General features: G+C 50.5%; 1 protein-coding gene across 1 annotated transcript in view; it reads right to left on the minus strand.

Annotated features, from left to right (window-relative positions):
* Positions 1-23,755, minus strand: part of PTPN4 (protein tyrosine phosphatase non-receptor type 4) — a 209,816-nt gene that overhangs the window by 39,160 nt on the left and 146,901 nt on the right. The window contains exons 18-21 of the mRNA XM_089662397.1: positions 21,925-21,981; positions 21,522-21,678; positions 17,709-17,875; positions 7,676-7,766 (exon numbers count right to left, since the gene is read on the minus strand). Coding sequence (XP_089518523.1) covers positions 7,676-7,766; positions 17,709-17,875; positions 21,522-21,678; positions 21,925-21,981 — 472 coding nt within the window. The remainder of the gene's footprint in view (positions 1-7,675; positions 7,767-17,708; positions 17,876-21,521; positions 21,679-21,924; positions 21,982-23,755) is intronic.

Consider the following 23,755-nt stretch of genomic DNA (forward strand, 5'->3'; position numbering starts at 1 on the left):
GAAGATGTTGGCTCGGTCATGTGATCAGCTGTGTCCAATCAATGTGCCCTGATGATCAGTGTAACCCCAGCAGTGCCACTTGTCAGTGCCACCTATCAGTGCTGCCTATCAGTGCTGCCTATCAGTGGCAGTCAGTGCCACCTATCAGTGAGCATCAGTGCCGCCTATCAGTGCCATATATGAGTGCTGCCTTTCAGTGCCCATCAGTGATGCCTGTCAATGCCCATCGGTGTCACCGACCAGTGCCTCCTCATCAGTGCCACCTATCAGTGTCCATCAGTGCAGCCTATCAGTGCCCATCACTGCAGCCTCATTAGTGCACATCAGTGAAGGAGAAAAAAAATCACTTATTTACAAAATTTTATAACAAAAACTAAGAAAAAACTTTTTTTTTCAAAATTTTCAGTTGTTTTTGGTTTGTTTAGCAAAAAAATAAAAAACCCCGAGGTGATTAAATACCACCAAAAGAGAGCTCTATCTGTCTCAAAAAAAATTATAAAAATTTCATATGGGTACAGTGTTGCATGACCGCGCAATTGTCATTCAAAGTGTGACAGCGCTGAAAATTGGCCTGGGCAGGAAGGGGGTAGAAGTGCCCTGTAGGCAGGAAGGGGGTAGAAGTGCCCGGTAGGCAGGAAGGGGGTAGAAGTGTCCTGTAGGCAGGAAGGGGGTAGAAGTGCCCGGTAGGCAGGAAGGGGGTAGAAGTGTCCTGTAGGCAGGAAGGGGGTAGAAGTGCCCTGTAGGCAGGAAGGGGGTAGAAGTGCCCGGTAGGCAGGAAGGGGGTAGAAGTGGCCGGTAGGCAGGAAGGGGGTAGAAGTGCCCTGTAGGCAGGAAGGGGGTAGAAGTGCCCTGTAGGCAGGAAGGGGGTAGAAGTGCCCTGTAGGCAGGAAGGGGGTAGAAGTGCCCGGTAGGCAGGAAGGGGGTAGAAGTGCCCTGTAGGCAGGAAGGGGGTAGAAGTGCCCGGTAGGCAGGAAGGGGGTAGAAGTGCCCTGTAGGCAGGAAGGGGGTAGAAGTGCCCTGTAGGCAGGAAGGGGGTAGAAGTGCCCTGTAGGCAGGAAGGGGGTAGAAGTGGCCGGTAGGCAGGAAGGGGGTAGAAGTGCCCGGTAGGCAGGAAGGGGGTAGAAGTGGCCGGTAGGCAGGAAGGGGGTAGAAGTGGCCGGTAGGCAGGAAGGGGGTAGAAGTGCCCTGTAGGCAGGAAGGGGGTAGAAGTGCCCTGTAGGCAGGAAGGGGGTAGAAGTGCCCAGTAGGCAGGAAGGGGGTAGAAGTGCCCGGTAGGCAGGAAGGGGGTAGAAGTGGCCGGTAGGCAGGAAGGGGGTAGAAGTGCCCGGTAGGCGAGGGGTTAAACTGCAAAAATGTCTTAAGCTCCAGTAGTGAACATTTCTCTCTCAGATACTCCTTCACTGATATTGCCCCTCTGCCCGTGATACTGCCTCAGAAAAGAAAGAATAATAAATAACCTGTTCTCTTCTGTGGGTTGGGAGGGATTGAATGGAAAATTAAAGAGAGGAGTAACGCAGAGGAAAAAGTGAAGAGGGATGGGCGGACAGAGCAGGATGTTCAGGAAGGAGGAACAGGGGAAGAGGGAATGACAGACGGAGGGGGAGAAGGGAATGGATGACGGACAGAACCTGAGCAGAAGACAAGCTGCAGAGATGATCTGATCAGATACAGACATACATGATTTAATTGTTCTTGTTCGATAAGTCCGTGGTCAACGTGCACAGCGAACCATCCCAGAAAAACTAGAGATCATTTTTATTAGGCCAGGCTGAGCTTAAAGAGTAACTCCACTTTTACTAAGAAAAGGCCTTCCCCTCCGGGTGATCTATGCACATTGCAGGGATTTTACCAAACTTTGTTGCAGATTCCTAACTTTTGTGATTCTGAAGAAACAACAGTTTGTCTGTCTGTGTCCATGTGCGGAGTGAATAAGTGACTTTATAATTGTCAATCAGCTGATGCACCTGCAGGGTTCTAATGAGTAAAGAGGCAGGGTTTGCATTCCTTTACCCTAGGTTCACACATATGCGGCTGTGCGGGCCGCATTTTGCTCAGGCATGAGAGTCCATTCATTTGAATGGACTCCCGTGGCTGTGACACGCAGGGAAAGAAGTCCCTGCACTACTTTGGAAAACACAGCCTCGGTTCCCAGTACAGTTGCGTTTCCCAGTGTGGGCAGCGTGCCATTAGAACTAATCCTCTAAATTGTGTAAAATGATATAGTGAATGCAGGGTCCGGGGAGACCGGATATAGTGAATGCAAGGTCCGGGAAGAGCGGATATAGTGAATGCAGGGTCCGGGGAGACCGGATATAGTGAATGCAGGGTCCAGGGAGACCGGATATAGTGAATGCGGGGTCCGGGGAGAGCGGATATAGTGAATGCAGAGTCCAGGGAGACTGGACATAGTGAATGCGGGGTCCGGGGAGACCAGATATAGTGAATGCAGGGACTGGGGAGAGCGGATATAGTGAATGCAGGGTCCGGGGAGACCGGATATAGTGAATGCAGGGTCCGGGGAGAGCGGATATAGTGAATGCGGGGTCCGGGGAGAGCGGATATAGTGAATGCGGGGTCCGGGGAGAACGGATATAGTGAATGCGGGGTCTGGGGAGAGCGGATATAGTGAATGCGGGGTCCGGGGAGAACGGATATAGTGAATGCGGGGTCCGGGGAGAGCAGATATAGTGAATGTGGGGTCCGGGGAGAGCGGATATAGTGAATGCGGGGTCCGGGGAGACCAGATATAGTGAATGCGGGGTCCGGGGAGACCAGATATAGTGAATGCGGGGTCCGGGGAGACCAGATATAGTGAATGCGGGGTCCGGGGAGACCAGATATAGTGAATGCGGGGTCCTGGGAGACCGGATATAGTGAATGCAGGGTCCGGGGAGAGCGGATATAGTGAATGCAGGGTCCGGGGAGAGCGGATATAGTGAATGCAAGGTCCGGGGAGAGCGGATATAGTGAATGCAGGGTCCGGGGAGAACGGATATAGTGAATGCGGGGTCCGGGGAGAGCAGATATAGTGAATGTGGGGTCCGGGGAGACCAGATATAGTGAATGCAGGGTCCTGGGAGACCAGATATAGTGAATGCAGGGTCCTGGGAGACCGGATATAGTGAATGCAGGGTCCGGGGAGAGCGGATATAGTGAATGCAGGGTCCGGGGAGAGCGGATATAGTGAATGCAAGGTCCGGGGAGAGCGGATATAGTGAATGCGGGGTCCGGGGAGAACGGATATAGTGAATGCGGGGTCCGGGGAGAGCAGATATAGTGAATGTGGGGTCCGGGGAGAGCGGATATAGTGAATGCGGGGTCCGGGGAGACCAGATATAGTGAATGCAGGGTCCGGGGAGACCAGATATAGTGAATGCGGGGTCCGGGGAGACCAGATATAGTGAATGCGGGGTCCTGGGAGACCGGATATAGTGAATGCAGGGTCCGGGGAGAGCGGATATAGTGAATGCAGGGTCCGGGGAGAGCGGATATAGTGAATGCAAGGTCCGGGGAGAGCGGATATAGTGAATGCGGGGTCCGGGGAGAGCAGATATAGTGAATGTGGGGTCCGGGGAGACCAGATATAGTGAATGCAGGGTCCGGGGAGACCAGATATAGTGAATGCGGGGTCCTGGGAGAGCGGATATAGTGAATGCAGGGTCCGGGGAGAGTGGATATAGTGAATGCAGGGTCCGGGGAGAGCGGATATAGTGAATGCAGGGTCTGGGGAGAGCGGATATAGTGAATGCAGGGTCCGGGGAGAGCGGATATAGTGAATGCAGGGTCCGGGGAGAGCGGATATAGTGAATGCAGGGTCTGGGGTTCAGTAACAATTACCTGCCTTAACCCAATCTACTACTCTGCTCTGAATCATGGGGTGCACCTTGTACATTCATCTGTATTTTTTTCTTTTTTTACTTTAAAGGGTTAGTTCACCTTTGAATGTAAAAGGTGAACACTGGGCAAGATTCCCCCCACCCTGGTCCCCACTGTACTTACCTCTACAGTTGCTAAGTCATCAGCACCCCCGCACCCAGTTAGGGGATTGTAAACCCCAATTCTTCTCCCTCAGCATCTCCAGGATGAACCATATCAATTCTTACTGATGGACTGGCTACAGGGGTGTTGACAGCTCAGGAAACTCTGGAGGTAAGTACAGTGGGGACCAGAGGGTCGGGGAGGGTGTCACGTCACCGTTACATTTTTTCTGTAAAGGTGAAGTAACCCTTTAACAAGGCTGGATAATCTAAACTGGCCATGTGGGGGGCGGAATACAAGTCCCACCTACCTCTGCAGCACATGGGACTTGTAGAGAACACGCTGGCGATCCCTTTTCCATCGCCACTCTGCAGTTCAGCAGGACTTGCTCTAGCCAGGTGTGTAACTTCATACAGATCTGAGTCTGGAGGTAAACACTGATGGATCCTAATGCACTGACTGCAATGCTCTGGGGGTCTCAAGGCTAAAACTTAGTAAAAACACATTTTTTATTAAATTAATGTTGATGCATTTACGACGTTTTCCAATTGGTGGACTGAAACTTTAACCCCCCCCTCCCCAAAGTTCATTTTTTAAGCACAGCTGGTCAAAGGAAGCCATTAGCTGTTGATTTATTTCTCAGCTGACTGGAAGCTTGGAAAATGTCTTTCTACGTTGTGAGTACTGCCCATGAGATGGGCTAAAACGGCGCCCCCCCACCTACACTGGCATCACCTCCGTAGGAGGCTTGAGCAATCTGCAGCTCTTCAGCTGTTGCGGAAGCAAATACCTCAGGGTGCACTGCCAGTGATGGCTGGTAGTGCATGCTGGAACTTGTAGTCCCACCGCAGAGGAAAACCTGCAGAGTCTTAGCATAGTATCACATGCAGTCCAAAAACAAACGAAACCAGCACTCAAATCTTCATGCAGACTAGAAGGAATTCAGAAACGGGGAGCTGCAGCCCTTCAAAGATCGGGAAATATGGATACTGATGAACAAAAGCAAACAAGGGCGCACTCTCATCATGCATTACCGTGGTACACCAACGTGTTTATTATGTAATCAAAAAGATATTTACTCACAAACCAAAGGAGATTAAAAGCAGAATCAGAAGTCCGCAATGGCAGTCAATACAATGCTGTGCTTTAATTATGGATAATACTGACGCGTTTCGGGAGCCGAATGAGCTCTGAAGAAGGGGGTTTGTCTCCCGAAACGCGCCGGATTATCCCTAATTAGGGCACAGCATTGTATTGACTGCCATTGCGAACTACTAATTCTGCTTTTAATCTCCTTTGGTTTGTGAATATATATCTTTTTAGATTACATAATAAACACGTTGGTGTACCAAGCGTTTCAATGCGTTTCGGGAGACAATCCCCCTTCTTCAGAGCTCATCCCTTGCCAATAACAGAAGCTGCCTTACTTGTGAATGGCATATGTTGCTAGCTGGCGTTCCCCTGTGACCTGGATGGGTGACTAGGAAGGATGGCGCTGCTCCGGCTGTAAATGGAATGTCCCCCGGTGTTACAATTCAGCCTACTTTACACCAATGATTTGCCACTGCAAAGTTGCATGTACCAACAACACTCTATCTTTGATGTTTGGCTGTAAGGTGAACTACTGATACAAGTACCATGGGAGTGGAGTACTCAGGAGGATAAAGGCCTGTGGATATCCAGGAGGGTCCATCTGGAGGTGACGAGATTGTTCCTGGGAAAGAGTTACTTACCCAAAAGCAAACTGGCCTTTGTGGTCACTATTGGGAGGTGAGGGGCCACTTCGGAAGGTTTTGGATTCACGAGCTGTGGGCACTGGATTCACAATATTTACACGCGAGTTATTGCTGTGGAGCACGGTATATATATATATAGATTGAATTATTTCACAGAGTGTTTTATACACATGCACGAATTATGTTATTCACTTAATATGATCCTAGTGTTGGGGTTAATATTTTTTGATTATATGTGTGAGCACTAATTATTGATACACCTGTTTTTTTACTAAAGTATATCAATCTATGGATTTTAATTGATTTTATATTGATTTAGTATTTATTCAGCGCTGCACCATTATTTATTGTTTATTTCCCCCTTCTTTAGAGCTCATTCGTCTCCCGAAACGCGTCAGCTATCCCTAATTAGGGCACAGCATTGTATTGACTGCCATTGCGGACTACTAATTCTGCTTTTAATCTCCTTTGGTTTGTGAATATATATCTTTTTAGATTACATAATAAACACGTTGGTGTACCAAGCGTTTGCACGTGTTACGGGAGACAAACCCCCCTTCTTCAGAGCTCATTCGTCTCCCGAAACGTGTCAGCTATCCCTAATTAGGGCACAGCATTGCATTGACTGCCATTGCGGACTACTAATTCTGCTTTTATTCTCCTTTGGTTTGTGAATATATATCTTTTTGATTACATAATAAACACGTTGGTGTACCAAGCGTTTGCACGCGTTTCGGGAGACAAACCCCCTTCTTCAGAGCTCATTCGTCTACCGAAACGCGTCAGCTATCCCTAATTAGGGCACAGCATTGTATTGACTGCCATTGCGGACTACTAATTCTGCTTTTAATCTCCTTTGGTTTGTGAATATATATCTTTTTAGATTACATAATAAACACGTTGGTGTACCAAGCGTTTGCACGCGTTTCGGGAGACAACCCCCCTTCTTCAGAGCTCATTCGTCTCCCGAAACGCGTCAGCTTATCCCTAATTAGGGCACAGCATTGCATTGACTGCCATTGCGGACTACTAATTCTGCTTTTATTCTCCTTTGGTTTGTGAATATATATCTTTTTGATTACATAATAAACACGTTGGTGTACCAAGCGTTTGCACGCGTTTCGGGAGACAAACCCCCTTCTTCAGAGCTCATTCGTCTCCCGAAACGCGTCAGCTTATCCCTAATTAGGGCACAGCATTGTATTGACTGCCATTGCGGACTACTAATTCTGCTTTTAATCTCCTTTGGTTTGTGAATATATATCTTTTTAGATTACATAATAAACACGTTGGTGTGCCAAGCGTTTGCAAGCGTTTCGGGAGACAAACCCCCTTCTTCAGAGCTCATTCGTCTACCGAAACGCGTCAGTTATCCCTAATTAGGGCACAGCATTGTATTGACTGCCATTGCGGACTACTAATTCTGCTTTTAATCTCCTTTGGTTTGTGAATATATATCTTTTTAGATTACATAATAAACACGTTGGTGTACCAAGCGTTTGCAAGCGTTTCGGGAGACAAACCCCCTTCTTCAGAGCTCATTCGTCTCCCGAAACGCGTCAGCTTATCCCTAATTAGGGCACAGCATTGCATTGACTGCCATTGCGGACTACTAATTCTGCTTTTATTCTCCTTTGGTTTGTGAATATATATCTTTTTGATTACATAATAAACACGTTGGTGTACCAAGCGTTTGCACGTGTTTCGGGAGACAAACCCCCTTCTTCAGAGCTCATTCGTCTACCGAAACGCGTCAACTTATCCCTAATTAGGGCACAGCATTGTATTGACTGCCAATGCGGACTACTAATTCTGCTTTTAATCTCCTTTGGTTTGCGAATATATATCTTTTTAGATTACATAATAAACACGTTGGTGTACCGCGGTAACGCACGATGAGAGTGCGCCCTGGTTTGCTTTTGTTCAGTAGTATCACATGCACACAATCCATGGTAACTTACAAGGCGAAATGTCTCTGTATCGATTCTTACAGATGTTCTGAGGTAATTTGGCACACAACATTGTCATCCCGGGCTTCTTCCTGTACAGTTGCTGAAAGAGACAAAGACATGGAAATTATTGGCGGTAAAGAGCCTCTTCAAGCGTCAGCTTCTATCTACACACAACGGACAATGAAAAAAAATCAGGAGAGCTCTCTGGACATTCCAAAAAACTGAACTTCTGTGTAGGGTAAGATGAACATCACCGAGACAACTGTAAAGGGCTTGAAGATGGAGTTTAATTTAAAAAAAAAACAAAAAAAAAATGTTTTTTTTTCTACAACTTTAGTTACGCCACTTACCTGTAATGAAGTGTGTCCCACCATGTGCAGGCTGCTGGATTCTGTAGAAATCTGCATTACAGGGCTGCCCTGTCCTCTTCCTGCTGCTGAACTTCCGACTCTGCAGGGGTTAACAGCTTCAAGTCTCTAGGCTCAGCTTCACTAAGGATGAACCAATGGGGACACACCCCCTCCTGCCCTCTCTTCCAATGAGAAAAGTTATTTTATATAAATAAATAAAATTTACAGATTACATAATCTGCGAATGGAGGCGGGTCTGAACAGTCACATGATACCCTCCCACATTCACAGATCGTGTTACAGGCAGTGGAGAGGGGAGAAGGGGGAGGGTCCCCATCAAATCACCTTTAGTGCAGCTGAGCCAAGAGAACCAAAGCTGTTAACCCCCACAGTGCCAGAATTTCAACAGCAGGAAGAGGACAGGGCATCCCTGCCATGAGAATTTCTACAGCGGTGTTTCTCAACACTTTTTCAGTCAAGGCACCCTTTAAAATTCTGCTGAGCTAATCACAGCAATATTCATACACATAGGACAAGCAACATTAGAGGTGATTTATTCCTAAACTGATTGAAAAGGCACCATTTTTATTAAAAAAAAAATAACAAAAATGTCATACTGACATGTTCTGTGTAATGGATGTTGTAACGGACCCCTACCCCAGACTGCACTTGGGTACTTCCGTTAGACTATCGCTTCCCTGTCCGAACACCAACAACAGACACCATAGCAGACCATACAAGACTAGACGACACCAATCTTGAAGTAATCCAGAAGGTAGACTAGCTTTTATTTGAACACAAATACAAGATACAAGACTCAGGGGGCAATCCCCCCTCCCTGCATAATGACACAGGGCAGGGCAACCCCATTCAGTAACAAGAGATACACCAGCAGACAGTCCCACCAGGAGGGCTGCTGGGGACACCTCCCACCAAGCCAATACACAAACACATACATCCCATAATAGTTTGCTCCCAAGCAAGACGCACAATAGAACAATGGGATGCAACCACATAACACCAAACAATCAGCAACCCCCCACCCCAATATTAGGACAGATCACCCTGTACCCCTAACAGGCACAGGGTGATTTACACATAAGAGGGATATGGGGAGTTGAGACAGGGGTCTCCCCACCTCTCCAAAGTGAGCTGGGCTCCATGGGCCCCCCACCCAAAGTGACTCCCGTCACAGTTGTGCACAGAGCAGCCCCAATCAATCCCCCTCTTCTTGGGTCCCCCCACGCTGGTGCTCCTGTCCTCTGCCCTTGTCAAGTGCCCCCATACCAAGCCACTTGCTATGAGGGCATTCTTGCATGCTCCCTCCCATAAGGTACACAGAGTGCGGCTCAGCCCTGCCCCCCCCTCACTGGCTGTGATTGACTACAGAAGGAGCCAATGGCTCGAATGTCTGAGCCAATGAGGAGGGAAAGAGCCAAGGGAGCCGCTGCTCTTGTGCACATTGCTGGATCGAGATCAAGCTCAGGTAAGAGTGTTTGTGTGTGGGGTGTGTGTGGGGTGGGGTGTGTGTGCGCGATGGGGTGTGTGTGTGCGGTGGGGTGTGTGCGGAGGGGTGTGTGAGGTGGGGTGGGGTGTGTGTGTGTGGGGTGGGGTGTGTGTGTGTGTGGGGTGTGTGGGGTGCTGTGTGTGTGGGGTGGGGTGTGTGTGTGCGGTGGGGTGTGTGCGGTGGGGTGTGTGTGTGCGGTGGGGTGTGTGCGGAGGGGTGTGTGAGGTGGGGTGTGTGGGGTGTGTGTGTGTGGGGTGGGGTGTGTGTGTGTGGGGTGGGGTGTGTGTGTGCGGTGCGGTGTGTGTGTGTGTGCGGTGGGGTGTGTGCGGTGGGGTGTGTGTGTGGGGTGTGTGTGGGGGGTGGGGGTGTGTGTGGGGTGGGGGTGTGTGTGGGGGGTGGGGGTGTGTGTGGGGTGGGGGTGTGTGTGGGGTGGGGGTGTGTATGCGGTGGGGTTTGTGTCTGCGGTGGGGTGTGTGTGCGCGATGGGGTGTGTGTGTGCGGTGGGGTGTGTGTGGTGGGGTGGGGTGTGTGTGTGCAGTGGGGTGTGTGCGGTGGGGTGTGTGTGGTGGGGTGGGGTGTGTGCGGTGGGGTGTGTGTGTGCGGTGCGGTGGGGTGTGTGTGTGCGGTGGGGTGTGTGTGTGGGGTGGGGTGTGTGTGTGGGGTGTGTGGGGTGTGTGTGTGGGGTGGGGGTGTGTGTGTGGGGTGGGTGTGTCTGCGGTGGGGTGTGTGTGTGTGGTGGGGTGTGTGTGCGGTGGGGTGTGTGTGGTGGGGTGGGGTGTGTGTGTGCAGTGGGGTGGGGTGTGTGTGTGCAGTGGGGTGTGTGCGGTGGGGTGTGTGGGGTGTGTGCGGTGGGGTGTGTGTGTGCGGTGGGGTGTGTGTATGTGTGGTGGGGTGGGGTGTGTGTGGTAGGGTGGGGTGTGTGTGTGGGGTGGGGTGTGTGTGTGGGGTGGGGTGTGTGTGTGGGGTGGGGTGTGTGTGTGTGGGGTGTGTGTGGGGTGTGTGTGTATGGGGTGGGGTGTGTGTGGGGTGCTGTGTGTGTGCGGTGGGGTGTGTGCGGTGGGGTGTGTGTGCGCGGTGGGGTGTGTGTGCGCGGTGGGGTGTGTGTGTGTGTGGTGGGGTGGGGTGTGTGCGGTGGGGTGTGTGCGGTAGGGTGGGGTGTGTGTGTGGGGTGGGGTGTGTGTGTGCGGTGTGGTGTGTGTGGTGGGGTGTGTGTGTATGGGGTGGGGTGTGTGTGGGGTGCTGTGTGTGTGCGGTGGGGTGTGTGCGGTGGGGTGTGTGCGGTGGGGTGTGTGTGCGCGGTGGGGTGTGTGTGCGCGGTGGGGTGTGTGTGCGCGGTGGGGTGTGTGTGTGTGCGGTGGGTGTGTGTGTGCGGTGTGTGTGTGGGGTGGGTGTGTGTGGGGTGTGTGTGTGGGGTGGGGGTGTGTGTGTGGGGTGGGGGTGTGTGTGTGGGGTGGGGGTGTGTGCGGTGGGGTGGGTGTGTCTGCGGTGGGGTGTGTGTCTGCGGTGGGGTGTGTGTGCGCGGTGGGGTGTGTGTGGTGGGGTGGGGTGTGTGTGCGCGGAGGGGTGTGTGTGGTGGGGTGGGGGGTGTGTGTGCAGTGGGGTGGGGGGTGTGTGTGCAGTGGGGTGTGTGCGGTTGGGTGGGGGGTGCGGTGGGGTGGGGTGTGCGGTGGGGTGTGTGCGGTAGGGTGGGGTGTGTGTGTGGGGTGTGTGAGGTGTGTGTGTGTGGGGTGGGTTGTGGGTGGGGTGGGTTGTGTGTGGGGTGGGGTGTGTGTGTGTGGGGTGGGGTGTGTGTGTGTGTGGGGTGGGGTGTGTGTGTGTGGGGTGTGTGTGTGTGGGGTGTGTGTGTGGGGTGTGTGTGTGTGGGGTCGGGTGTGTGTAGGGTGGGGTGTGTGTAGGGTGGGGTGGGTGTGTGTGGGGTGGGTGTGTGTGGGGTGGGGTGGGTGTGTGTGTGTGGGGTGGGGTGTGTGTGTGGGGTGTGTGTGTGTGGGGTGTGTGTGTGTGGGGTGTGTGTGTGTGGGGTGTGTGTGTGTGGGGTCGGGTGTGTGTAGGGTGGGGTGTGTGTGGGGTGGGGTGTGTGTGTGTGGGGTGGGGTGTGTGTGTTTGGGGTGGGTGTGTGTGGGGTGGGGTGTGTGTGTGTGGGGTGGGGTGTGTGTGTGGGGTGGGGTGTGTGTGGGGTGGGGTGTGTGTGGGGTGGGGTGTGTGTGTGTGGGGTGTGTGTGTGTGGGGTGTGTGTGTGTGGGGTGTGTGTGTGTGGGGTGTGTGTGTGTGGGGTGGGGTGTGTGTGTGTGGGGTGGGGCGTGTGTGTGTGGGGTGGGGCGTGTGTGTGTGGGGTGTGTGTGTGTGGGGTGGGGTGTGTGTGTGTGGGGTGTGTGTGTGTGGGGTTGGGTGTGTGTAGGGTGGGGTGTGTGTGTGTGGGGTGGGGCGTGTGTGTGTGGGGTGGGGCGTGTGTGTGTGGGGTGTGTGTGTGTGGGGTGGGGTGTGTGTGTGTGGGGTGTGTGTGTGTGGGGTGGGTGTGTGTGGGGTGGGGTGTGTGTGTGTGGGGTGGGGTGTGTGTGGGGTGGGGTGTGTGTGTGTGTGTGTGGGGTGGGGTGTGTGTGGGGTGGGGTGTGTGTGGGGTGTGTGTGTGTGGGGTGTGTGTGTGTGGGGTGGGGTGGGTGTGTGTGGGGTGTGTGTGTGTGGGGTGTGTGTGTGTGGGGTGTGTGTGTGTGTGGGGTGTGTGTGTGTGGGGTGGGTGTGTGTGGGGTGGGGTGTGTGTGGGGTGTGTGTGGGGTGGGGTGTGTGTGGGGTGTGTGTGGGGTGGGTGTGTGTGGGGTGGGGTGTGTGTGGGGTGTGTGTGGGGTGTGTGTGTGTGGGGTGGGGTGTGTGTGGGGTGTGTGTGGGGTGGGGTGTGTGTGGGGTGTGTGTGGGGTGTGTGTGTGTGGGGTGGGGTGTGTGTGGGGTGTGTGTGGGGTGGGGTGTGTGTGGGGTGTGTGTGGGGTGGGTGTGTGTGGGGTGGGGTGGGTTGTGTGTGTGTGGGGTGTGTGTGTGTGGGGTGGGGTGCGTGTGGGGTGGGGTGGGTGTGTGTGGTGTGTGTGTGTGTGTGTGGTGTGTGGGGTGTGTGTGTGTGGTGTGTGTGTGTGGGGTGGGGTGGGTTGTGTGTGGGGTGGGTGTGTGTGTATGTGGGGTGGGTGTGTGTGTATGTGGGGTGGGTGTGTGTGTATGTGGGGTGGGTGTGTGTGTATGTGGGGTGGGTGTGTGTGGGGTGGGTGTGTGTGGGGTGGGTGTGTGTGGGGTGGGTGTGTGTGGGGTGGGGTGGGTGTGTGTGGGGTGGGGTGGGTGTGGGGTGGGGTGGGTGTGTGTGGGGTGGGGTGGGTGTGTGTGGGGTGGGTGTGTGTGGGGTGGGGTGGGTGTGGGGTGGGGTGGGTGTGGGGTGGGGTGGGTGTGTGTGGGGTGGGGTGGGTGTGTGTGGGGTGGGGTGGGTGTGTGTGGGGTGGGGGGGGTTATCTTAATGATAGAATGAATTAAGACATAAAACCTGCCTTTAGAGCCACTTCAAAACAGATACACTCAGTGACCCCAGTGCTAACGAAGAGGAGTAAACAAGGATGCTGTGCAGGCACCAGAAATCCTCCTTATCAACCAATGACATTATCAGTTGTTAGGACACCTGCAATTGGTCCACCCGGTGCCGAAGGTCATAAAGCTTGCAGGCTTGATCCCCCCCCCCCCCCCCCGGCTATATAAAAACTTTTGGGCAGTTTGTTGAATTTTCAGGCACCCTGAAGATCCCAGAGGGCACCCTGGTTGAAAAAGGCTTTCTTACAAACCCAGCCGCATGCACATCACGGGACATTCTTCATTACATTCATTAATGTAAAGCTGTAAAAAATACTTTTTTTTTTCAACTAAACTTGAGCTTTAAACCTTGCTGGGAAAAGCAACAAGTTTACTCGTAGTAGATACCGTACCTGCCGCTCTATTCAGCTGCGAGTAAAAGGCTCAGGACTCTTCCCCCCCCCCCCCCCCACCCCATCCCTATGTGATGGCATCTGACCAATCACCACATGCTGTCACATGAGAGGAAGAGGAAGGGAATCACATACTGTACATATTTCTTCACTCAGCCCAGGAACACATAAAAGGCCAATATGTGCTGCTGGAGAGGGCAGCATTAACCCCTTCCAGTCCGGAAACTTTCCCCCCCTTCCTGCCCAGGCCATTTTTCAGCTTTAAGCGCTATCACACTCTGAATGACAATTGTGCGGTCATGCAACACTGTACCCATATGAATTTTTTAGCATTTTTTTGAGACAGATAAAGCTTTATTTTGGTGGTATTTATTCACCACTGGGATTTTTATTTTTTTTTGCTACATAAATGTAAACGTCCAAAAATTTTGAAAAAAAGTGTTTTCCTTATAAAATTTTGCAAATAAGTAGTATTTCATCATAGATCTTGGCCAAAATTTATTCTGTTATCTTTTTAGTAAAAAAAAATAATAACCCAAATTAGTTTATAACCAAAAATTATAATTTTTAAACATTTTTTTTATTTTTGTATATTATTATTTGTTTTTTTTTTTACATACGGTCACCCTAGCAGTACAATGAAGATTTTCTTTCTTTTTTTTTACACTGATTGCTTTTACACTCATAAAGGATGTAAAAGCAATCATTTCTCTCTGTTTGCATTCTTCCAGCCATTGTGAACTACTGTGTGAGCTGAGATTGGTCACAGCTTGTCACATGGTACAAGGCTGTTGTGAATAGCCCTGTACCATGTGATCTCTGTGATCATTCACAGATTTCACACATAGTGAGCAATGATGTCACAAGTGACATCTTGCTTACTACTCTGCATGTGATCTGCGTCCGACGATCGGTGTTTCACTGTGTCCGGAGGATACAGCGGGCACTGGATCGCGGGGCTGCGCGCTCCAAGGGAGCGCGCACAAGCAGGGTGCAGGGAGGCCGTTTATAAACGGCCACCCGACCCTGCACTGCCACCATCCGGCCGTTTATATACAACGGCCGGATGGGAAGTGGTTAAAGAGAACCTGTTGTTTTACCCCCTGTGGAAAAAGTAAAGGTTTCCTTTAAAGTTGATTTTGAAGAGCACCTTCGATTCTAGCATCACAGGGGAAAGGAAGTACTGTGATTACAAAGAAATGATTAGATTTAGGGAATTTGGAAGGTAGATATTAAGCCATGCCCCTTATACAAACTAGTGACAACCTTCCATAAAAAACGTCAAGTGTACCTGTCAGCCATTTACCCCCGGTTCACATCTATGTGGCCATTCGGGCCGTGTTTTTTATGGGCATGAGAGCCCATTCATTTAAATGGACTCCCGTGCCCGTGACACGCCGGGAAGAAGTCCCTGCACTTCTTTGGAAAACGCAGCCCACATGGGAACCTCGGTTCCCAGTACGGTTGCGTTTTCCAGTGTGGACGGCGTGCCATTAGAACTAATGACACCCGCCCTCGGGTCCGCATTTCTCTGTGCGGGTGGTGCGGCTGCACGGATTTTCGTGCAGATCCGCAGCGGCACCACCCGCATAGATGTGAACCTAGGGTCAACTGTTAAAATGGACCACAAACAGGGGCGGACTGACCATTTGGAAACTTGGCACTGCCCAAGGGCCTGGGGTCAGTAGGGGGCCCCATGAGATGCCCCTGGTACCTTTTTCATAGGCTTTTTTGAGTTTGGACAAGGACACAGGGGCCCCATGATCCCCTATTGCCCGGGGGCTCCATGAGTTGTCAGTCCACACCTGACCACAAGGTGTTTGTTGTGAGCTTTAATAACCAGAAAAAAATATGTTTGCACACTTTCCTTATTCTGGAATGTTTCTTTAAAGCTGACATCAAAGCTTTGCCCCCACCCTATCCATGGTGCTGCTCCTGAGTGATCCAGTGGTCAGTGAGCACTCTCATTGGATATTATATAAGTAGTGAAAAGGAGGACAGGAAAGGCTCAGTTCACAAGCTGAAGAAGCCAAACCTTTAGGCTTCATATACATGGCCATATGGAAATACAGCAACACGTATACAGGGTTTTGCTGGCGTAAGCTGGCAGAAAGATCCAGCATACAAAGTGCTCTGTTTTCTGTATGTATGTAACATTTTAGGAATATTTATATGTGTTTAGTATACTATACTTACTATACTAATCTACTGGCCGCCACTGCTGCTCAGGGCCAAAATTGTGGTGACTGTGCCACTGACTAGACACTACTAATAGAAGGAACCCGCCTAGTTTTTTTTATATTGCTAAGATACAGGCGCTCTCTGCCGCCTAGCATCCTTTTCTTGCGAGGACACAGACAGCTTCTGCTACCTATCATCGATCTGTAGTTAGAATGCAGGCAGCAGAAGTTTCCTAGCCTTCTTCTGTTGCAGGTGGCTAGTACGTAAGTGGCTTCTGTGGCCTAGAAAACTTCTGTTGCTAGGGTGCAGGCGGCTTTGCCACCAGGCGGCGCCTCCTGCTGCCTAGGCATCATTCTCTTTCAAGGACATTGACAGCTTCTACTGCTTAGTATCCTTTTGTTGTTAGGGTGCAGGCGGCAGACGCTTCCTAGCCATCTTCTGTTGCTAGGGTACAGGCGGCATCTGGTTCCTAGAATCCTTCTATTGCTAGGGCACAGACGGCTTTTCCATCTAGCATCCTTTATGGCTAGGACACAAGCAGCTCTTGTACTCCAATAGAGAATTAATTTATGCTGCACACTTTACGCATTTAAACATTAGAACATACGTTTACAGGCGTACAACCTAAAATACAGTCCATACGAGGACCAAGTATGCAGATTTTTCAGGTCTGCCCTAGTTACTTGCTGTGTGCATAGGGGTCACATCAAAACATACACCTGTGTTCAGATCAGGGGTGTCCCTAGGGTTGGTGTCACCCAGTGTGGTAACAGTTGGTGACACCCCGTCCGACAATCCCCGCAGGATGGACAGGATCTGCGGATTGAGCATAATGGATCGGAGTATGATCCATTATGTTCCCCAATCCGCAGATCTGATCTATCCTGTGGGGATCGTTGTCATGCAACCTATACGGTGTTAACTGGTCTCTCCATGAAAAGGTACGTTTTAAAAAAAGCCGACGATCCCCACAGGATGGATTGGATCTGTGGATTGGGGAACATAATGGATCAGACTCCGATCCATTATGCTCAATCCACAGATCCGATCCATCCTGCGGGGATTGCCGACTTGCTTTACAACTTACCTTTTTGTGGAGCGGGTCCGGTGTCACCCTGTATAGGTTGCATGCTAACGATCCCCGCAGGATGGATGGGATCTGCGAATTGGGGAGCATAATGGATCGGATTCCTATCCATTATGCTCAAGCTGCAGATCCGATCCATCCTGCGGGGATCGTCGGCTTGCTTTACAACTTGTCTTTTCGTGGAGAGGGTCTGGTGTAACCCCGTATAGGTTTGCATGCTGATGATCCCCGCAGGATGGATCGGATCTGCGGATTGGGGAGGATAATGGATCAGACTCCAATCCATTATGCTCAATCTGCAGATCCGATCCATCCTGCGGGGATCGTCAGCTTGCTTTACAACTTACCTTCTCGTGGAGAGGGTCTGGTGTCACCTCGTATAGGTTTGCATGCCGACGATCCCCACAGGATGGATCGGATCTGTGGATTGGGGAGCATAATGGATTGGACTCCGATCCATTATGCTCAATCCGCAGATCCGATCCATCCTACGGGGATCGTCGGCTTGCTTTACAAATTACCTTTTCTTGAAGCGGGTCCGGTGTCACCCCATGCAGTAGGTGTCACCCCGTGCGGCGCGCACCCCCCACATCTGCCTAGGGACGCCCCTGGTTCAGATCCATAAAAAAAGGGAAAAACATGTTTTTGGAAGCCTTGTGCATGCGTCCTTACTGACTGTGCAGCTCACTGGATTTCTGTCAGATCTGTATTTGCACAGTGTTTTTAAAGAGATAAAACATATAAAAATGTGCTTGTGTTGCTGAGCTATACCTATTTTTTTTTTGGTTTTGAAACTTTTAAATTAAAATCCAACAGGAAGTTTTTAGATTTGTTACTAATGGCTGCAGCAGGTAGATAAAGAAATCTAAGAACTGGGGGATACTGAAGTTACGGAGAGACTTGGCCCTCAATGGTCCTTCCATAACTGAACTATCCCTTGGAGTAGAGAGCCCCTTTAAGTAAGCATTACATCAAACTGTGCCAGGACCGTCCCGTTGAGCAGACCCTCAGCCAACTGTATCATCGACTCCCTCAGGGCATCGTCCTCAGAGTGAATGCTGTCTCTGGGTGTTTTCTCCGGGATGTACTGGAAGTCCGGCTCATTTTCCATCCTCTCTTCCACTATATCATAAACCGCTGAGGACACAGAGAAAAACAATCAGAAATAGATTCTGAATCATTATTGCATACAGACAGAAGCCGGCGTCAGGCGTTGTACTACTGACTCCTCGGGGACAGACTTCAGGCTCTTCTGGGGTGGACTGCGGGCCCTGCCTGCATGTGCTATCGTGTGATCTGCCCAATGTGACATTTAATAAACACAAATTAGTTTATAACCAAAATTATAATTTTTGTAAATTTTGTTTTACATTTTTTTTTTTTTTTTTTTATATTATTATTATTTATTTATTTTTTTTTACACACTGTCACCCTAGCAGTACAGTGTCACCATGGTGACACTGTACTACTTGTGGGGGGTGATGATTTTTTTTTTTTTACACTAATTGCTTTTACACCCATAAAGGCTGTAAAAGCAATCATTTCTCCTTCTCTCTGGCTGCATTCCTGCAGCCATTGAGACATACTGTGTGAGCTGTGATTGGTCACAGCTTGTTACATGGTACAAGGCTGTTGTGAATAGCCCTGTACCATGTGACCTCTGTGATCATTCAGATTTCACACGTACAGTAGTAAGCAATGCTGTCAGAAGTGACATCTTGCTTACTACTCTGCATGTGATCACTGATTGGCCAATCAGTGATCACATGATGGGGACCTCGCACAGAGGTCCCGTACGGCGATTGGTGTTCCACTGTGTCTGGAGGACACAGCGGGCACCGGATCGCGGTGCTGCACACTCCCAGGGAGTGCGCACAGTCAAAAATGGCGGGCGCCGTTTATGAACGGCAACCCGCCCCTGGACTGCCACCGTCCAGCCGTTTATATACAGCGGCTGGACGGCAAGTGGTTAAAGGAGTATATTAATGCTGCACTTAGCTGGAGCCCCCCTCTGTCTTGTTTGTTGCTTTGTAGAGATTGATTCCTGTCTCTAGTGGAGCTGCCTATTCAAGTGCACATTGGCTGATTGTATGAACTTCTGTGGACTCCCCATGGCCTGGACCTTCAGTCTTCCATCTTTTGTGGACAGTCACTTTTACCCTCCCATATGGGTCAATTCATATATGGTTTTACCGTTATTATTTATTTTGTTACTTTAAGGGGGCAAATTGTTCTGTATATTACATTGTACCATATACTTTTGGTGTCTAATGTGACACCACAGAGAGGAATTGGTGTCCAATTGTGAACCCACAGAGAGGAACAGAAGCAGTGAATGTACCTGCAAAGTTCCAAAGACAACTGAATAAGAGGAGAATTCCATCACATTGGAGAGACAGCCTCATATTTCCTGGATTTATTGGAGTTCTGCCTCCATGCCAGGACTCAGGGCTGTCTTAATGCATGGGAATCCAGGTAAATGGAGGCCCCATGATAATCTTGCATTACATCATACTTGCCAACTGTCCCGGATTTGTTGGGACAGTCACACTTTTTACAAAGCTGTCCTGGGATGGCCCGGGCAGCATCCCAGAACCTGTACTGTTCCCTCCTGATTCCAGTGTTGTGCCCTCCTGACTCCCCCTGTACTGTGCCTTTTGCCTCCCCCAGTACTGTGTCTTTTGTGGTCATTAGTCTTTGATTATGGCATGTTTTCTTATTGTTTAAAATAAATTTTATTGAAAGTACTAATAAATATATGTTTAATTCTATCCACTATTTATACTTTACTTTTTGAGTGTAGGAGTGTAAATTGGGGCCGACTGGTAGGGGCCCCAGTGTATTACTTTGCCCAAGGGCCCATTATGCTATTAAGACGGCCCTACCAGGAAGCAAAGGAAAAGTAAGGGACACACAGTTTAAAATAAAACCCTGTAATTTTCAAGTTATTCCTTTAATCAGACTTTATTATCCAGGGTTCCTCCAGAGCTTGCTAGGGGGTCCTTGACTAGTCTCTATTATGAAGAACATTCTTACGCCAACATTCCACCAATGTGAGGACCCTTGTCTTACTCGTATAAATCTAAGGGGCCCTTCTCTGCTGACCACCAGAGTAAGGGAAGATCTTATCTACTGATCAATAATGCAAAGGACATTCTTCAACTGTTCACCAAGATGAGGGGGTCCCTCGTTCCACTGACCACCAATTTAAGGGGACATTGCAGTTTTCACTGTCTGCTTTTCTTTTCTGGATTTATATCATTGGTTTCATGGTTATACAGAGCATTGTTTTTATGATTATATCTACAACTTACTGATCATGTTGATGTACTTGGAGCTGTGCATATATTATTAACCAAACTTTTTCTGAGGAAAGGAAGGTACATTTGGACTTTAGAAAAACATTTATACTCACCTAGGTGGATGCAGCATCATGTTCCCCGCCGGCTCTACACTGAGAACTGAGCGATCAAAGACCGATGATCTCTCAGTTCTCCCATCTGCTCTGAGCAGATCGGTGGCTGACAGTCACTGGTGTTCTCCTCTGCACCTCCAGCGCTCACTGGAGCACCGGACTGTGCAGGTGTCAGGAGTAGCTAGCTCAGGCTCTCAGCGGCTCACTGACCCAGCTCCCGGTCCGGGAATCTGGGTGGATCCCGAAATTAAAGTTGGGATCCACCCAGGTTGGGAGTGATGTCAACCGACAGCGAGCTTTAGCCTGCTGTTGGCTGAAAATGGGTTACAGAAGTGTAGAACCAACTGCACTCCCGTGATCCATAGAAGTATAGCCAAGATAGCTTTGGCCATACTTCGTCTTAAATAAACTGTTATGCTAGGTATTAATTATTATTATTAAACAGTATTTATATAGCACCAAAAAGTTTGCTCAGCGCTGTACATTATAGTGGGGGACAGTACATGAGACAATACAGTGACAATACAAAACACGAGGGGTACGAGGGCCCTGCTCTGTCGAGCTTACAATCTAGGAGGGAGGGGGTAGTGGTACAGGAGGAAGTGGCTGTGGGGGATGGAGTGGTAGGAGGAGTGGAGGGGGTCGGCAAGTTAGCAGGGGGTGGGGTAGGCTTCCCTGAAGAGATGGGTTTTCAGGGTGCGCCTAAAGGTGAGGAGGGTAGGTGACAGCCTGATGGGTTGGGGTAGTAAGTTCCAGAGGCTGGGGGAAGTCCTGGAGTCGGACATGGGAGGAGGAGACTAGGAAACTAGAAAGTAGGAGGTCTTGTGAGGAGTGAAGATTACGGGTTGGGTGGTATTTGGGTATCAGGTCAGTGAGGTAGTTTGGGGCAGCGTTATGAATGGCTTTGTACGTCAATGTTATTAATTTGAATTTAATGCGTTGGGCAATCGGAAGCCAGTGGAGGGATTGGCAGAGGGGGGTGGCAGATGCGGAGCGGTTGGTAAGGTGGATGAGTCTGGCCGCTTAGTTCAGGATAGATTGAAGCGGGGATAGTCTGTGTTGGGGTAGGCCGGTGAGGAGGGAGTTGCAGTAGTTGAGTCGTGAGATAATAAGGGAGTGAACGAGTTGTTTAGTAGTTTCTGGGTTTAGGAACGAACGTATTTTGGAGATGTTGCGGAGGTGGAGTCTGCATGAATTTGCCAGCGATTGGACATGGGGTTGGAAGGACAGATTGGAGTCTAGAGTGACACCTAGGACTTTGGCTTGCGGGTTGGGACTGATGGTGGCGTTATTGGTCGTGATGGAGAGGATAGGTATTAATAAAATCCTTGCCCATAGTGTAAGCGCAGATTTGATACTTGTACTCACCATTAGGCCTGACCAGCAAAACAAGCTCTCCCGAGTGCCTCTCACAGCTCGCCTTGATAAACATGACAACCTGGTCATGCGTATGCTCAGAAATGTCCCGTCCGTTGATCAGTACAACCTGATCCCCTTCATTTAGACGTGGGACACACAGGTCAGCCTGTATGAGGGGAAAGATGAGACAAACTTAAGATGCAATAAAGCCAAGTCAATACATTTGCTTTTAGGATAGTAAAAGAGCTCATGCAGCACAGACACAGCAGGTCAGAGAATACGGTCTGTCAGTTCTTTAGGAGCCAGTGACATCTGTGAGTCTGGGAGATCTGTACTCCATGTGCAAAACAGGAGTCGTGAGCAACCAGGATCAATGTGACCCAAACAACCAGTACACTAAAAGGAGACCTACCGATGTCCCTGGGGCCACCCGAGACACAATCACTGGCATCTTCTGATCATATCCACCCTGCAATAAGAGGAATAAATGAAATGAATCAAACAAATTAGTGAATGTCTCCAGGGTAGAAGAGGTTAGATAAAGTGAAAATGAGAGAGGGACAGGAAAGGGGAAGAAGAAGAGAAAGGAGAAGGAGATATAGATGAGAGTAGAAGAGGAAGATGGGGGGGGGGGGGGGGAAGAGAAGGAAAAGGAGGAAAAGAAGAAGGGAGGGGGAGAGGAGAAAGAAAGGGACAGAAAGGAGGTGAGGGGGAGTAAATTGGAAAGTGAGGAGAGGAAGAGGAAGGAGGAGAAGTAGAAGAAGGAAGAAAGAGGAGAGGGAGAGGAAGGAGGAGAAGTAGAAGAAGGAGGAGAGGGAGAGGAAGAGGAAGGATGAGAAGTAAAAGAAAGAGGAGAGGGAAAGGAAGAGGAAGGAGGAAAAGTAGAAAAAGGAAGAAGGAGGAGAGGGAGAGGAAGGAGGAAAAGAATAGGGAAGTGACAGGAGGAGGAAGGAAAGGAGGAAAGGAATAGGGAAGAGGCAGAAGGAGGGGAAGGAGAAGAAGGATGAAAAAGGAGGAGAGAGAGAAAAAGGAGGAGAGAGAGAAAAAGGAGAAGAGAAGGAGAAAGAAGGAGAAAGAGAGAAAGGAGGGGAGAGAGGGGGAGAGAGAAAGGAGGGGAGAGAGAAAGGAGGGGAGAGAGAAAGGAGGGGAGAGAGAAAGGAGGGGAGAGAGGGGGAGAGAGAAAGGAGGGGAGAGAGGGGGAGAGAGAAAGGAGAGGAGAGAGGGGGAGAGAGAAAGGAGGGGAGAGAGGGGGAGAGAGAAAGGAGGGGAGAGAGGGGGAGAGAGAAAGGAGGGGAGAGAGGGGGAGAGAGAAAGGAGGGGAGAGAGGGGGAGAGAGAAAGGAGGGGAGAGAGGGGGAGAGAGAAAGGAGGAAAGAGAGGGGGAGAGAGAAAGGAGGAAAGAGAGGGGGAGAGAGAAAGGAGGGGAGAGGGGGGGAGAGAGAAAGGAGGGGAGAGGGGGGGAGAGAGAAAGGAGGGGAGAGGGGGGGAGAGAGAAAGGAGGGGAGAGGGGGGGAGAGAGAAAGGAGGGGAGAGAGAGAGAAAGGAGGGGAGAGAGAGAGAAAGGAGGGGAGAGAGAAAGGAGGGGAGAGAGAGAGAAAGGAGGGGAGAGAGAGAGAAAGGAGGGGAGAGAGAGAGAAAGGAGGGGAGAGAGAGAGAAAGGAGGGGAGAGAGGGGGAGAGAGAAAGGAGGGGAGAGAGAAAGGAGGGGAGAGAGAGAGAAAGGAGGGGAGAGAGAGAGAAAGGAGGGGAGAGAGAGAGAAAGGAGGGGAGAGAGAGAGAAAGGAGGGGAGAGAGAGAGAAAGGAGGGGAGAGAGAAAGGAGGGGAGAGAGAGAGAAAGGAGGGGAGAGAGAGAGAAAGGAGGGGAGAGAGGGGGGGAGAGAGAAAGGAGGGGAGAGAGGGGGGGAGAGAGAAAGGAGGGGAGAGAGAAAGGAGGGGAGAGAGGGGGGGGGAGAGAAAGGAGGGGAGAGAGGGGGAGAGAGAAAGGAGGGGAGAGAGGGGGAGAGAGAAAGGAGGGGAGAGAGGGGGAGAGAGAAAGGAGGGGAGAGAGGGGGAGAGAGAAAGGAGGGGAGAGAGGGGGAGAGAGAAAGGAGGGGAGAGAAAGGAGGGGAGAGAGGGGGAGAGAGAAAGGAGGGGAGAGAGGGGAGAGAGAAAGGAGGGGAGAGAGGGAGAGAAAGGAGGGGAGAGAGGGAGAGAGAGAGAGAAAGGAGGGGAGAGAGGGAGAGAGAGAAAGGAGGGGAGAGAGGG

This window comes from Staurois parvus, unplaced genomic scaffold (genome assembly GCF_062004578.1).
Source record: "Staurois parvus isolate SC_StPar_1 unplaced genomic scaffold, SC_StPar_1.0 ptg001466l, whole genome shotgun sequence".
In the NCBI taxonomy this organism is placed as follows: Eukaryota; Metazoa; Chordata; class Amphibia; order Anura; family Ranidae; genus Staurois; species Staurois parvus.